The sequence below is a fragment of the Lactuca serriola genome, chromosome 9, assembly GCF_051521515.1.
Source record: "Lactuca serriola cultivar US96UC23 chromosome 9, Lser_US96UC23_V15, whole genome shotgun sequence".
Lineage (NCBI taxonomy): Eukaryota > Viridiplantae > Streptophyta > Magnoliopsida > Asterales > Asteraceae > Lactuca > Lactuca serriola.
The window spans coordinates 100,023,106-100,039,991 of NC_136416.1; the positions used below are offsets into that span (position 1 = coordinate 100,023,106).

General features: G+C 35.1%; 1 protein-coding gene and 1 non-coding gene across 2 annotated transcripts; both read right to left on the reverse strand.

Annotated features, from left to right (window-relative positions):
* Window positions 1–6,472: 6,472 nt before the first annotated feature.
* On the reverse strand, window positions 6,473–6,545 carry TRNAK-UUU (transfer RNA lysine (anticodon UUU)). Its single transcript has one exon. It is a non-coding gene; the product is annotated as a tRNA-Lys (tRNA).
* Window positions 6,546–9,255: 2,710 nt separating this feature from the next.
* On the reverse strand, window positions 9,256–10,843 carry LOC145076779 (chlorophyll a-b binding protein CP26, chloroplastic). Its single transcript, XM_079022570.1, has 6 exons — window positions 10,519–10,843; window positions 10,332–10,416; window positions 10,190–10,240; window positions 9,955–10,075; window positions 9,700–9,834; window positions 9,256–9,609 (listed from the first exon to the last, which is right to left on the reverse strand). Exons 1-6 carry the CDS (start codon window positions 10,826–10,828, stop codon window positions 9,349–9,351), a joined length of 963 nt encoding a protein of 320 aa, XP_078878696.1. The 5' UTR covers window positions 10,829–10,843; the 3' UTR covers window positions 9,256–9,348.
* Window positions 10,844–16,886: the final 6,043 nt, after the last annotated feature.

Genomic DNA, 16,886 nt, shown 5'->3' on the forward strand with positions numbered 1-16,886 from the left:
CTCTTTTGTTAAGGACTAGCCTTTCCTTTCTATGCTCCATAAGAGCACTTGTCTGTAAACATTCCTAGCTTTGAAAGTACTTTAGTTAGGCCTCTAGACTGCCAACATTTTCCTTTTGGTTTGATGTAAGACCTACTGTTAGGTCACCTTTCACGAACATGTATTACATCATTAATACCAGTAAATTGGCATTTAACTACTCTATTGCTATGATTCTCTTTCTGACCGTGGATTATGTTGATTTAGTCCATAAAACACTCCTATCATACTAGCAATAGACTCTTACTATTGCTATCATTTCTATGATTTTCCAGTGAAAGATGCCTCCACGCAAGCGTCCAAACAGAGGAAGACCAGCAACTCAAACCCCTCCTCCACCACCTCGTCCTCCGCAGTTCGATCCAGTGCTGTTTCAAACGGCTGTGACTGCAGCTGTGACGGCAGCCATGGCTCAAATGAACTCTGGTGATGCGATCGGTGGCAACTCTAGATTTGGTGAAGCCCATCAAAGAGTGCAGGGATGCACTTATAAGGACTTCATGAACTGCAAACCTACCTTCTTCGATGGTACCAGAAGGATTCTAGCATTGTCTCAGTGGTTCGAAAGAACTGAAGTTGTCTTTGAAATATGCTCATGCCCTGAGGAGAGCAAAATAAAGTTCGCTACTGCCACCCTCACTAACAGGGCCCTGACATGGTGGAACGGCCATGTCAGTGCACTCTCTTTGGTAACAGCCAACACCATGGGCTAGGACACACTGAAGGACCTCATGAGAGGGGAGTACTGCCCTAGGGGCGAAATTCAGAAACTTGAGGAGGAACTCTGGAACCTCAAGATGAAAGGGACTGACATAACAGCTTACACGGCCATGTTCTGCGACTTGGCGGCTATGTGTCTCAACATGATCCCTTATGAAAGCAAGAAGATTGAACGATACATTTGGGGTTTAATGCCTCCGTATCGAGGAAACGTTCTAGCCTCATGCCCTACAACCTTTGACAACGCCAAGGAATTGGCCCAGAGTTTAATCAATCATGAGGTTTCTTCCACTCCAGCAACAGCAACTCCAACTGCCACTGCACCACCCAAATCAACAGACAAAAAGAGAAAGCATTAGGATAAGAAGAAGGGCAAGAAAGCTCAAACCTCCTCCAAAGATCAACAAATTGTGGCTGTCCATGCTGCCACCACTCCAGCCACTCCTGCACCAGCAAAAGCTTATATCGGGAACCTGCCCAAGTGTCCCAATTGCCCCTTCCACCACAACGGCCCCTGCCATGAATTGCAATGCACCAACTGCGGCCGGAAGGGCCATACTGTCCGATTTTGCAGAGCCCCACCCAAACCTATCTCGCAAGTTTCCGGTTCGGGAGTGACCCGTTATTACTCACTAAATCCCAATTGACTTTGATTACTATTGATTATCGACTTGTATTTGTTTACTTTGGTTACGCGTAAGCCTAACAAACGAGGAGAAGAGTAAATACAAAACCCTGCTACCTTCGTGAGTTATTTTAGGTTGTTGGGTATACGAAGGACACGTTGGCCAATTTCGTATTTGATTACTTGGACCTTACTAGCAATGCTAATGGGCCACTAAGGCCCAATAGCACTTAAAAGCCATTGAGGGTCCCTTAAATATGAAATTGGGTCATAGAAGGCACAATATCATTTATAATTAACCCTTGGGCCCAAAATCATGTTAATGGGTCACAAAGGCCCAATAAACATGTATGGAACTTTCAAGCCCAAAGAATTTAATGTTTACTTGTTGTGGGTATAGTACAGTTGTCAGAATGTTTAATTGAACAATTGTTAAATTTTTATCGATACGAGTCCGATATTCGGAATTTATGTATATTCATCTTGCCATTTGTCATAAGTTGTGGTTTGGTAGTTGACTCAAAATATTGGTTTGACCATTTCAACCCTTCTTGGATAAAAATGACAACTTTAGCACTTTATATATATAAAGACATTTTAGGCCCTAAAACCATTTTCTTATCATTTTTGACCCATAGACTTTGTTTATGTGGTGGTTTTAGCTCAAAATTTACTTTTATCAGTTTCAGCCTTCCAGAAAAGTATTTTACGGCTAAAGTCCAAACTTTTTGCAACTTTTACAATTTTGGCCCAAAATCCAAAAACTTTACGTTTTTTACCCTTTTTGGTAACGAAAAGCATTTTAACCCCTGAAATGATTTTTTTTACCCTTGTTATCCCCTGTTTTGAGAAATTTTTCATTTTAGCCCTTTGAAAATCAGATTTTTCACAACCTTGGGCTTAATGGGCTGAAAAGCCCAAAAATTGGCCCATTGAGCTATTATTTACATTTCAAGTCCTTTGAAGAGCATAATTGTCACAAAAACATTTATTTTAACTTTTTTGACTCTTTTGCCCCTCAAGAAAACCGTAAATAGCAACCTTTCCACCAACTTTTGTTTATTTGACAATTTAAGCCCCAAAAATTTGTTTTATGCTACAATGTGTAGATTTTAAATCTTAGAGGGTATTTTTCTTGACTTGTTTAGTGTGGTATAACTTGGATCAAGTTTTTTTTTACTTCTTATACTATAGATCTCGATATTTCTACTCTTTTTGTTGCATATTTACCACATAAACACATACAATCACACATACATGCATAAAATCATACATAGCACACACATACACATAGATCTACACATTTTACTTGTATTCTCCCCCATAAAACTAGTAAAACCCAAAAAAAGAGGGGTATGAACTCACCTTGAGTTTGTGGTTTCGGTTTTGATGAAGAATAGAAGAAGTTTGATGCTATTATCGGCCTAACAAGCTTATTGGAGGATTTTTGACTTAGATGTGTTCTAAGAGGCAAGATCACGAATTTTGTATGAGATAAGGGGGATTGTTGATGAGATGAAGAAGATATGTTATGAATCAAAGCAATAACTTACCAATGATGTGAACTACTTGATGAAAATCCTTAGATTTCTAGCCAAATTTTCGAGATCTTCAAAGAAGAAGAGGATGATCTTGAGAGTGGTTTAGAGAGAATTTGTGAGGTGTGTGTGTGTGTGTGTTTGGTGTCTTCGGCCGAATGAAAAGAGAGAGGGGGAAGAGAGAGGGTGAGATGACTAGTCTAGATACATGTTGGTCCATGTATAGGTGCATGGTGTGTAATAAGGAGGTGGCACCTCCTAAAGTCAACCCTTCTCTTATTTCTTTTTTTCTTTTTCTTTTTGGGCCGAGAAAAGGGAAGAAAGAAGAGAGTTTTGGGCCTTTGGTGCTTAATTCCATCTTATGGGCACATTTTTTATGAATTTTGGCCCATTGGGCTCCTATGATGAATTACGGCCCAATTTGGCAAAAATAATGGGTTTCATAGCCTATTAAAGCTGATTAGGTTAGTTATGGCCCAATATGGTCCATTAGGGTATTTTATTTCATTCTAGGCCCAATATGGCCCAAAATGTTAAAATAAGAGGAAGTGGGTCCAATTAGAGCCCATTTAAGAGTTTTAAGCCTAAAATAGTCAAATTGGAAGCTTATTGGCCCATTAGGCCCAATAAGGAAATCCTAGTCCATAATGGACTTAAACGTGGATTTCTAGGGTTTCCAATTCTTTGTTGACTATTTGAAGCGCTTGCATAGAGTGTTTAATGGACAATTTGTTGTTATTGAATAAGCATCATACATGCTTTCACATTTTTGGTTCACAAAGGTTGTCATTGTTGTTGATACAAGCATCAAAATTCCTAGTTGTGACACAAAAACCTTATGTTCGTTTAAAAAACTCAATCTAGCAATTATATATGAAACTATGAGAAAACAAATTGAAAACGAAATTCTAAAAACAAAAAACACTAAAAGAATACATATACTTAAAATAGTACGGGAATATATGAATGTTGATGTTACATCCTTCAATGGTACGTGCCCTAGCTCTGATACCAACTTGTAATACCCAATTTTATTTTACTAAAACATAACATTTTCACAACAAAAATGTTGATAGTTTTTAAATAAGTATTCTTGTAATCAACGAATGTTAAAACATAATGTAAAATCCTTTATGCATAAATAGTGGAAGTCTTCTAAAACATACTATGTTAGTCACAGGCAGAAACCTATGAGCTCTACTAGCTCTCTGACTCTTTAAACTTGTCTTTCTGAAATAGTAAACTAACAATAGTTGTGAAAGCTCGATGCAACTATGCTAGATTCTTTCCCTTATCTACCATTGAAGTTCCTGAAAAATGTTAAATATCATCGAGTAACAAAAACACTTAATGATCATGCAACATGTATACATTTTACCATATGCACATGTAAACACATAACACATAAGTTTTATATGATCTTGGAAAAAAGGAGTTAACAAGTAGTGATGTCTTTTGTGATAATTAATAAACAATCAAACTTGCTTTAAGTCCTGTGTTTCATGAAAAAAGTAAGCATTTTGAGCGGTTGATCTTAATTTTGTAAAAGAAAAGATTAAATGTGGAATTTTGAAAATAATAAAGATTGATTATTTACATCAAAATGCATATATCCTAACTAAATCTTTAACATCAACTCAACACGAATTTTCTATCCGAAAGAATAGGATTAAGTGATGTTTTTCAAAAAAAATAAATGAATGTTAAGATCAAGGAGAGATGTTAAAATGCGTTATTCTATATAAATGCAATCTTAATATTTTATTATGTAATTTTTGATTTTCGTTCTTTGTGTATTTAAGCTATTTTGCAGGGAAATAAATGAAACATGTAGAAGACTTGTTTTATGATATGTTCTGGTGAGAGGGGGAGATTGTGTACACATTTGTATTTCCTGGTTTGTGGCTCGCATAGTGTAAAGATCAGTAGAAGGACACACGAATCCTAAAGATCTGTGGATATAGAGATGACCCGACTAAATAGAGGTGACTTAGAACTTTGAATCAATTCATTTGCTCATTTTAAACACACAGATACCACAAGCACTTGTCTCTTTTATCTCTAGATTATAGATTAGGGTTTCTATTGTTTTGTATATATTTTTCGTTTTCTTCGGTTCATGAGTGAAAGATTAAGAGAGTAGAGTTAGGTGTTTTGTAGTGAGGATTGAGTTGTAAAGAGCAAGGTTGTAAAAATCGCTCGACGTTAGCTAGTCGGTGGACTAGGGTTAAGGGATTAATCGGCTAGGCGGAGATTAATTGTGGACCATTAATTGCTAATTTGTTAGATTTTAAAAAATTAAATATGACTAATACCATATAAAAGTTCGCAAATGCCACTAATATCATAACAAAATAGGTTAATATGATAAATACAACACTAGTCATACCTCAAATAGTTTTTATTGAGATATAAATTCTTCACAGTGTTAAAATTTCATCGGGTTCTACTATTTCAGTCATTGTGTACGCATGGATTAATCGCTAGGCGCTCTCTAATCGGTCGAGTAACGCCTAGGGATTAATCGGGACCTAATCGGAATTTTTACAACATTGGTAAAGAGTCATATAAATATTGTTGACCTGGTTCTTAACCAATAAGAAAACTGTTCAAGTTGAGAAAACATTGTGTTCATGAGTTTTTCGCAACATTTTTAATATTTGAGTAGGTATCCTACGGAACAAACCTTTAACTTATTTTACTTATACACATGAGCCGAAGCTAAGTCCCAAATGCTAGATGTGAATATAGTTCACAATATTATAGGTGGTTATTTAAAATCACATACGTGTAAATTCATTTTTTTTTAAACGAACTACTTAGAAAATAAGCTTCAACAACATATCGCTTGCATGTTTAAACACATATATGAGATAACGTTCAACACGTGTTCTAATCTTTTAACTGTTGACTTTTTATATTTCAAATTTTGTATTACTAAAATAAATTTATGTTTCGCCACTTCAAAAATTAATTATATTTTAGTCACATCACAATCATGGACTTGTGCACAAAGTCTCAGACCAAACCATTTGTCAAGTTATCTGTCAACACTACTAGAAACGGTTTTAGAGAGACGAACGAATTCGTTGCTCTTCCATTACTGATGGTAGTTTGCGACAGATCAACGGTAGACGTCCTCCATAGGAAATTAAAGAGTTGGTAATGAGTTAGCTAGAGATTAGTTTTTTCTCGCAATGAACTTAGCAACGAATTATCCATCGCAAACTGGTCACTTACTACACTAATTTAGGACATCGACAACAAAACTCAGTAACATTATTCCATCGTTGATCTGTCTCAAAGCTTCGTATATGTTTTTTGTAGTCTGTCACATATATTTAAGATACAAGATTTTGTATCCCATCACTAAAGGTCTGGTTTCTAATGGAACAAAATTTATTGCAGTCGTACAAACTCCAACGAAATCAAATCATTCATGATTAATTCACGAACCATATCGTGTCTGCTCGCGCCTCTAATCTAAAGGCCAAAGAGTGCTCTTTGCGCTACTACGCATCCTTACTCATAGTATAGTGCAAGTTAGGTTTGGTTATAGCAGGACTTGAACCTCCGACCCTTAGGTTAAAAGCCCAATGCTCTACCAACTGAGCTATACACCCCAAAAAAGATGTAGTAGTAAATAATGATTGGTGCGGAAAAGAAAAGAGGGCGGCCCTCCTTCATCATATTAAAGGGGCGCGGCTTTGTATGAGGCTCGTACTGCAGAGCAAGCGAAGAAAACGTAAGGGCGCGCGCTAGCACTCCTGCAAGAAAACGGCCTAGCTAACGCGCCCCTTATTGAAAAGTCAAGGATATTAAATGATCGATATGAGAAAAAAGCGCTCAGGCATTCGAAGAAAGCCGACCTTACTCAACAAGCACCTTTCTTAGCTTAGTATGGTTGCTTTTTTCCACTCATTACCTTAATTTCACGCATTGCTATTACACATTTAGTTACATGCCTTGTCTGAAGTAATAACACTATCACATATTCAAAATGGTAGATATATTCGATATCGATTACAACCATGTACAATAGTCACTGTCTCTTTACGGTTAACCACTAATGCTACATTTTGAATTTGTTTTTTTTCTTAACAGCAAGACTTTATTAGAAAACAACAAGAAGACGGAATTACAAGCTACAATAAATAGGGTTATCAACCCATGAGTCCTAAAACAAAGATCTTCCCCACTTAGCTCTATTTTTAAGCCACAAAACCCTAAAGCTTTGACATCAAAAGCAAGAAGAGAAGGGTTTCTCACTTTGCTATTAAAGATCAAACTATTCATGTACGTCCAAATAGCCCATAAGAAGGCCCTAGAGATCACATCCACGATATCTTTCTTTCTATTGCCTTTTTTTGTGGATTGAGTTTACTACAATGAGGTTGTCCAAAGAGTCATTTTCATTGAGAGAATCCTTCCACCACAAGCGTAGAAGTGCTCCCAACTCCCTAGTGGTTGAACAATCTTTATATATATGATCTTCATTCTCCTCAAACGCATTACACATCGGGCATAAAGTACTTGGAATATCCACCCCCCTCCGAGTAAGGTTAGATCTCGTCGGTAATCTACCAAGTCTAGCACGCCATATGAAAATGTTGATTTTCCCTGGAACAATGTTAGTCCAAACCGTAGGCGTACTGGTAGACTCTAAGAAGCTTTTGTCAATTTCTTTCCTAAGGGAAGATACAATGAAATCGCCACTAGCATCAAGACTCCAACACCACTTACTACCTTTGGAATTACCCCCATAATCATTTCTTCTATAGAAAAGTGTATTGAGATCAATATTGAAAGGCTCCAGATCCTTACACACGTTGCTTATTCTGCCCTAAACTATATTCCTTTTACCCAATGGTATCATCACTCCTAGCCCCCTTGATCCCCATAAATGCAAATAATAACCTTTTCCAAATTCCTTCTGTGTCATCTTTATAGCGCCACCACCACTTCATGATAAGAGCAAGGTTACATGCTCGTAAGCTTCCAATATCTAATCCCCCTAAAGCTTTGGAGTTCATGGTTTTCTGCCATGCAATCCAAGTGATCTTTTTTTGATCCGAGGACGCAGCCCATAAGAATCTGTTACGGATACTTTTGAGCTTTGAAATTACCTTTTTAGGGACCTTATAAAGCGAAAAGAGAAATGTTCACAGGCTACCAAGAACGGACCTTATCAATGTTAGTCTCCCTCTTATGGAAAGAGTTCCTACTTTCCACATTGAAAGTTTTTTTTGAAACTTGTCAATAAGAGGAACCCAAGTCGACACATTAGAAGACTTTCCACCCACCGGCATACCAAGATAATAGAATGGAAGTTCGCCTTCATGCAACTTCAACAACCGAGCCATAGATGATACCTCTCCTCTAGAAACTCCAATACCTAAAATCTTGCTCTTCTGAAGGTTCACCTTTAGACTAGACGCAAGGTGAAAGCAAGTAAGGCTTCTTTGAAGATTTCTAGCATTGTCCTTAGACTATTTCCCCAAGAAAATGGTGTCATCGACATATTGAAAAAGGGAGATATTTCTCCCTTCATTAGTCATCTCAATTCCTTCAAAGATCCTTTTTTGTATAGCCTCTTCCAAAACGACTTTGAGACCCTATGCTGCAATAATGTATAGAAAAAGGGAGAGTGGATCTCCCTGTTTCACCCCTTTATCTAAAAAGAATTCTTTGGTAGGGGATCCATTGACCAGAACTGAGACCTTCGAGGATGAAAGAATAGCTTGGACCCAGCTTCACCAGGTGTTTCCAAACCCCATTTGCCTCATGACATCCTCCAAATAATTCCAACTTAAAGAGTCAAAAGCTTTGCATCTATGAATCCGAAGAAACGTTCATGCCTCGAACCCCACAAGGGCTTGTCTCATGACCTTCTCAGGTTTTCTTTTTGTAGTGTTAGATTGTCAAGAGAGTCGTTTCACATTCATCCCGTTAGTCAATATGTTTGGGTTCAAACTACCTCATACAAATATGAACTCCGTACCTTTTGACTTATTCTTGAGCTGCTTAAGACTTCAATTCATTTGTAAATTTTAACTACTTAAATTGTTTGATGATATTAAAAATAATCAACATTTTCTCCACCAACTCAAAAACCGATACTTTTTATGTGAGTAGTTAAATAATATAATTAGAAAAATATTGTATTTTATCCGTGTCAAGCGATAAAAAATTATCCCAATGAAACAGCATTAATCGAACCTAACCTTATGTTCACATAAATTTAGTGGTTCATGTTTGTTTACCTTTAAGTAAAATGATAAAGTCAAAGAGAAAAGCAAAGATGTTTTTTAATCTTAAATATAGCATATCATCTACCACTGCAACGATTGATCCTTTTCTCATATGAACGGTGGATACAAAAATAAATATATATAGATTACATTGTTTTGAGTACAAACAAGGGGTTTACAGGGTTGGGGTTCGTTCAATGTTTCCAGAAATGACCGTTAGTATGTTGTTTCCAAAGGGATCGCTCAAGTGCGATGCTAGGTTTTCAACAGGACCCTGTCCTGTCACATACGCTTGGATGAAGAAGGCAAACATGGAGAACATTGCTAGTCTACCATTCTTAATCTCCTTCACCTTTAACAATGCAAACTGATCTGGATCTTTAGCCAATCCCAATGGGTCAAATGGCCCACCAGGGTGTAGCTTGTCCTCTAAATCCTGTACATAAAACCCCCCAAAATCATTCATGGAATACATTCATGAAAAAATTAGTTAACTCTATGATTCATATATGTACATACTACATACCAAACCATTGGTGATTCTGTAGTATTCTGCACCACCAACAAGAACAACCTCCGCAACGACAGCGAGGACCAGGTTAATGGGAATGTTCTTCCCGAAGTAATTCAATGTGTTTCCGTCAAGTAGTAAAGCACCGGTCTGCATGCATGTACCCAAATATATATAAACTCATGATCAAATTCGAGTCATAAATTTTCGTCCTTTAATTAGTTTCACCAATCACCATGATATATATGATTTAAGTGATGTGATACGAACCTTGAACCACACAGCTTCGGGGCCACAGTTAGCACCGTACTTGTTGAAGGCCTCCGGAATGATGCAACCCGCAGCACCCAACATAGCCCATCGTGCATGAATAAGCTCGAACGCTTGGTATCTTCATTGCATAAAATTAATTGTTGTAATTAATTAACGACAGAATAGATTTTTCCCTGACTTGTCTTGCTCAACTCTGTATGTATAATTTATCTTGAATTGAATAGAAACTTACTTGGCGAAGTCTTCTGGTTTCTTGCCAAGTCCAAAAGGATCATAACCATAACTGCATATAAATTATATGATGAAATTAATAAAAGTCATTTAACTGGTATGGTATATTGTGAATGTAGATGATATATATAGCTTTGACTTACTCTCCGGCGACTTCCCCGTTGAGGTACTCGGGGATCTCCGATCGGTCTAAAAGACCTTCCGGCAAGAAGATTCTTCTCTCAGGACCTGTAAGATAAATTTAGATTGTTGTCAAGTTCAAGTTAAATCATGAAATTCAAATGGTGAGGATGCATGGTTAGAGAAAGTAGTGGTCGTGATAATACTTACCGTACCACTTGGCGAGCTCGTCGGAAGCTGGGGTGACCGCAACGGGCTTAGCCTTGGGTGCCGGTTTCTTCTTTTGGAAAAGGGCGACGGTCTTAAAGGTGGCAGGACTGGAAGCCGAAGGAGCCGTCTTGGATGTACCGGAAAAGTTGAGCGGGTTTCCAAGCATTTCCGACACACCGAGGGAGGACGCTGCTGCCATAGAAGCCATTCTTGCCGGAAAACCTTTAGCTGTTTGTGTGTGGTTGCGATGAGAATTGAGAAGGGTAAGGTCCTTGCTAAATGGAACTTCTGGTGGATGTAGACTTGCCATGTAGGATGTCTGTGATTGGTTGGAAGAAGGAAATGAAATCTGATGCTGCTATCGCATAGGATTATCAGGATGACGTGGCGGATTACGATATTTGCATAAGGGAAGTTAAACTTGTGGATGAGAAAATGCCGGATAACATGTGATTTTTTTATTGAAATTTATACATTCCTATTTAAATTTTATATATTAAATATTTAATAAAATCTTATGTCTCCACATTTTTTTATCAAAGCATTCACAATTCATATCATCATCTACATAGGATTTCGTAAAAAATTTCATACATATATATATATATATATATATATATATATATATATATATATATATATATATATATATATATAGGGTTAGGTTATTTTGTTTTCACTATCTATTGTGTGCCCGTATGATTGATTCTGGACCAATCATTTTAGTTATTTTAAGAAAGTAATTAATGCATATTACATGTTGAAGATATAATAGGTATTAATTAGATCTTCAACATTTAATATGCATTAATTACTTTCTTAAAATAACTAAAATAATTGGTCCAAAATCAATCATACGGGCACATAATAGATAGTGAAAATATTTGAACCTAACTCTCTCTCTCTCTCTCTCTCTCTCTCTATATATATATATATATATATATATATATATATATATATATATATATATATATATATATATATATATATATATATATATGACATCTATTGTGTGGTCGTAAGAACAATTCTGGACTAATAGATGAAAATATTGAATGGTTATGATCTTAGGGACTATGTATTGGAATGGAGTAGTATGTACCATATAATCACTTAAATCTCATTGTAAGAGTATTTTTGTCAACTAATATAAATTTGAAAAGGGAAAATTATGAATTTTTAGGAATAAATTATCTCTTAATTACTAAAAGCCTTCTAGCCCAAGGGTATCGGGTGTTACCCTCCCTCCTAGAGGTTTAGTGTTCAAGTCTCACTGGAGACATATGTGAAATTAGGAGTAGTTAGATTTGCCGTTCCAAAAAAAAAAAAAAAAAAAAAAAAAACACTAAAGAGTGATAATAATTCTTTTAACGTGTACATTCTGAAAAAATATGTTTATGTTTATCTTGAAAAATAACAACATGCATGAACCAGATAAGAATAAAATGAACTTAAATAATAACAATTTTTTAACCATCGGTTGTAGAATAACAACCATTCTTAAAGAATTATCATCTTTTGTTAACATTATTCAATAATCTAAGATACAAAAATAAACAAAGAAATCATATTTATAGTCACATTCTATAAAAATACATTGAAATTGTTGTAATTTTTCACATTCTTTAAGAATATAATGTTTTAGAGCAAGTTATACTTAAAAAAATCTCCATTCTATAAAAATATTATATCATTCTTGAAAGAATCTTCATTTTCATTATTGTTCTGCTTTAATAGCTTGTACTTAATAATATATTTTGACTAGTTAGTGTGGTGAATCTCAATTGTACTCATATTGTCTTTAAATTTCCAGTCACCATTGTTGTTTAAGACAACTTTGCTACATTCTAGTAGTCTTGAATTGTAACACGTACCCATAAGAATAGCTAACATCTCTACTACTATCTTAAACCTTAAAATGTTTTAAGATATATATATATATATATATATATATATATATATATATATATATATATATATATATATATATATATATATATATCAACCAAATTCTCTATCCATTATGTACAACCAAAATAAAATGAGATGATTCCAATTTCTTTTACAATGTACGGATTACGTTGTGATTAGTAACAACTAATGTTCTAGTAATTTAAAATTAGAATATTAATGAATGCACTGAAGAAAAAAAATTACGCTGTGATTAGTAACAACTAATGTTCTAGTAATTTAGAATTAGAATATTAATGAATGCACTAAAAAAAAGAAAAAAAAAAACTAGATTTAATAAACTAATATTATAAATCCAATACACAATTGTCATATTTGAAATGAAAATTTTAGCATTAGAAAATGAGATACCAATAAGTAATCTAACCATATGTACATATTTACACACTAAAGACATACACAGAATAAAAAATAAACATTTTTTATCGTATGAATGTGTGCCTACCACAGAGAAATAAAGATATAAAAAGTCAATTTTATAATCAAATTTTGTTGTTTTCTTCTTCATAATTTTTTCCATGACTACTTTTAATTACACAAGAGCACAATAAATTTGTATCAAATCATCAAAGGGAGAAAAAGATTAACCAAAGGGCACAAAGTCAAATATTCAGCTGCCTAATCGATTGAAAAACATAACCAGTATATAATTAGGGAAGGAATTACATATCTTAAAAAATTATTCATCATGTACCTCTAACTTCTTTTAAATATGGACTATAACATCTGCTATTTCCTTCTTAGGTTGCGACGATCACCGGAGAACGGGCCGGCGTTAGAGAAATGAGGGGAAGGGCAGAATCGGTGTCGGAGAGAATAAAAGACGTAGGGTTTTTGAGATGTAGCATGCTGGGATTTTAGGTGTAAGAGATCCTTTATTTAAGAGATTTTCCATATATATCTTAATTTATTTTGGTATATAAATAAGTTTATATAAAAAATTACAAAATTACCTTTATATAATTTTATTAATGAATTAATTTTTCTTAAATTTTATTGGTCCCTACGGCCACACAATAGTTAATGATTCACATTTGAACCTAACACTATATATATATATATATATATATATATATATATATATATATATATATATACACACACACACACATTAAAGTCCCACCTAAACTTAGATACTAAACCTATGTCGTTTTAACTTAGTAAATATACACGATTTAGTTTTCATTTATTAAATATATCATCCTCGATAATATTTCTTTCTTCTATTATCGTTTTATCATCCAAGTTTTCTTTTCTCCATTATTGTTTATTATTTCACTCTAGTGAACATTATTTTTTTTCACTGTCACGAAGGTAAAAAATAATCAATATTTTTGTTACCTTATCAAAATTATTGCGTTGATCTTGAATCTACATCTTCAAGTGTTAATCGTGAGTCCCCCTAACGGCTCTTTATATAGTAAAACGGTGTATTTTCATGAGGTTTAGTACCTAAGCTTATGTAGGGTTGTAATGTATATTCACTTTTCACACACACACACACACACACACACATATATATATATATATATATATATATTTGTCACACCCCCAAACCGAAACGGCAGAAACGTTCGGGGGTGGATGACATCATATGTAGTATCACAACAATTGCATCATAGTAATCAAAGTAAACACAACCACTACATTGAATATATAAAAAGTATTTACATCTGTTTGCTTCATAATTTTATACATCAAAAGTAGCAAAAAGAAATACGAGACTTTATACGCTCTGTCTTCTCAGAAGTCTGCAGATGTACCTGTCTACTGATTTCCTGAGAATACGAGCGATTTTTGAAAGAGTATCAGCATAAAGCTGGTGAGTTCATAAGAATGTTTTTGTACTGAAAACCAGTCATTGAATTCTGTATAAATGTATACATGTTTCCCAAGAAAATCCAATATTTTCTAACATGTATGTTCGTTACCATATTCTGTTCAAAAACCTTGACTACCACTTGTATGTATAGTATGTTTTGTTTAGAAACCCTGGCTACCACCAGTATGTATAATATGTTCTATTTGAAAACCCTAACTATATGTTCTGTTAAAAAACCCTGGCTACCACCAGTATGTATAGTAGTTTTATTATTTAAAATAAAACTAATGAAGAATGCAATCCCGTAAACATAGGTTATTTTATACTATTGTGAGTCGTATAACCATGCTTGATATGACCTAGTGACCTTTACGACGTTCTTCAGGTGTCGGATGTATGACATTTGTCACCCCAGGCATGCCTGCCTAACTGTAGCTAGCAGTTTAGGTGTGGGATTGTCAGTCCCGAATAGATCTATTCACAAATACCACGCTCTCCCTCCAGGAGACCCCGATTATATTAAATGATAGGATTTATTGCGTACCCCGAAGGGTACAATTGAAGAGATGTCTCACAATCCTATATTAACTAGTTGTATTTGCATCCGTTTGTATACTTGTAATGTAACAATAATTATACTTAAATAATTATTTAATGTTGTACCCTTGAAATCCAAAGTAGTAATGTATGTCATAAACTAAACCCATCATAGTTTATATGTATGTTAATGTATAAGCTCTGAATTTGTAAAATTGTGGATTGAAATGTCAAACTATAACTATTATAGTTTGCATGTATATCGTGTACTTGGCTCATGTAATGATCTGAAAACTATGCAATTATGGCTGTACGTTAAAAACGTCCCTTATGCTCGGCATGTTACAAAAGGGATAAAATATACACATATTTTATAAAATATGTAGACCTTTTGGCTATATCATTTGCATAAGTTTTAAACCTGTTGAAATTCTTTTGTATAAGTTCACAAAAATCATTTGTGTCTGGCTTGTATTCCCCCTGAAAACGTTAAAATTAGTAAAAGCATAGGGGTATGAACTCACAGTTGGTTGCGTGAAAAGTCAGACATCGAAACTGGGAGTGAAGACCCTCGGGTTGTATGTATCTAAATTAGCGATTTTGTTAGATAAAGTGTTAGAAAATCACTTGTTTTTGGTTTAGGAATGTTACCAGGACTCGATTGAATTAGGGAAAACAAGTTTTTAGCCAAGTTCACAACCTAAGGAGGGTTTGCGGCCATGAAGGGGGTTTACGGCTGTGAACTACTTACGGCTATGAACAGTCTCTTAAACGGTTTACGGTCTTTGAATGTTTGAAGTGTGTACGACTGTAAAGTCAAGAACAAGTATGCTGGATTCGATGAAAAACGTGTTTTAGATGCTCCACAACAACCTCCAGAGGTGATTCTTGATGATTTTCGGAAGAAATGAGGGTGTTTTGGGGTTTATGGTCGAGATGTAGAGAGAAATGAGAGAGTTTTTGGCCAAGAAAGTTCAAATGAAGATGCGGGTCCCATATATATAGTCTGGGGGTATGGTCGGTGGTAGGAGCTGATGGGTTTTGAGCATTCTAACACTTCCTAAGTGTACATGCAACCCTAATAACCTTGGATCTATGTTTGTCTAATTATCATGCAAAGTTGAATTCCAAGGTTATATTCCTATCTAGCATACATGGGGAACAATTTTAACTTGAATCATAGATAGAATAACTTACCTTGTTGTTGCTTGTGTTCCTTGAAACCTTGTGAGCCTAGCACCCCAAGTGTGATGCCTCAAATGCTTCACACAACACCAAATGCTCTTGGAAAGACTCTTGAGATAACACACACTTCTCAAAATCGGCCAAGCCCTCTAGTTTCTTATGTCTAGCCGATTTTGGTGGAGAATGAGATCCTTATATAGTGTTGACACATCTAGGGTTACACCATGTAAACCATAATGTGTCATGACTCTTCATTTCCATGACCCATGGGTTTGTAACTCCCATGGAGCATCCATGGAGCATCCTATGGGTAGAACCCAACTTGATAATCCATGGAGCCTTTTAGCCCACTATACAAGATATGAACCCATATATTTAATTAGTTATCCTTTGATCACTTAATTAATTCTAAATTAATTCTTTGATCAACTAATCAAATAATATTATTAATATATTAGAACTTATAATATATTAATAATCTCCAAGTGTTATTTCTCTCATTTAGTCTATCCAATTGCATGGTGCCATGCAACCCAAATGGACCATGCCGGGTCGGGTCAAGTACAAGCTTGAAATAGTTATGGACTTAGACACCTTATCCAACAGTCTCCCACTTGGATAAGTCTAATAACTATATCTCTAGTACTTCAGGAACCGACCGGCAATCGTAGCTCTTTCAAGGTCTCTCGGAACTGAGAAGATGATGATACGCCATTTAAGATAAGTGATCATATAATCCTCTGTTCTAGATATCAGCCGGACAAATACATGGAACACGTCTTGCTTATTGTCCAGCATTTGTTTCCCGATTTCCGATTTGTTTGACATAGAACTTAATTGAACACATCAACTT

Excerpts from the sequence above, each read along its gene's own strand:
- LOC145076779 (XM_079022570.1), bottom strand. The coding sequence starts at position 10,828 with ATGGCAAGTCTACATCCACCAGAAGTTCCATTTAGCAAGGACCTTACC. Across the intron at positions 9,835-9,954 it reads CCGAAGCTGTGTGGTTCAAG|ACCGGTGCTTTACTACTTGA; the intron begins GTTCGTATCACA and ends ACATGCATGCAG. Across the intron at positions 9,610-9,699 it reads ACAGAATCACCAATGGTTTG|GATTTAGAGGACAAGCTACA; the intron begins GTATGTAGTATG and ends TTTTATGTACAG.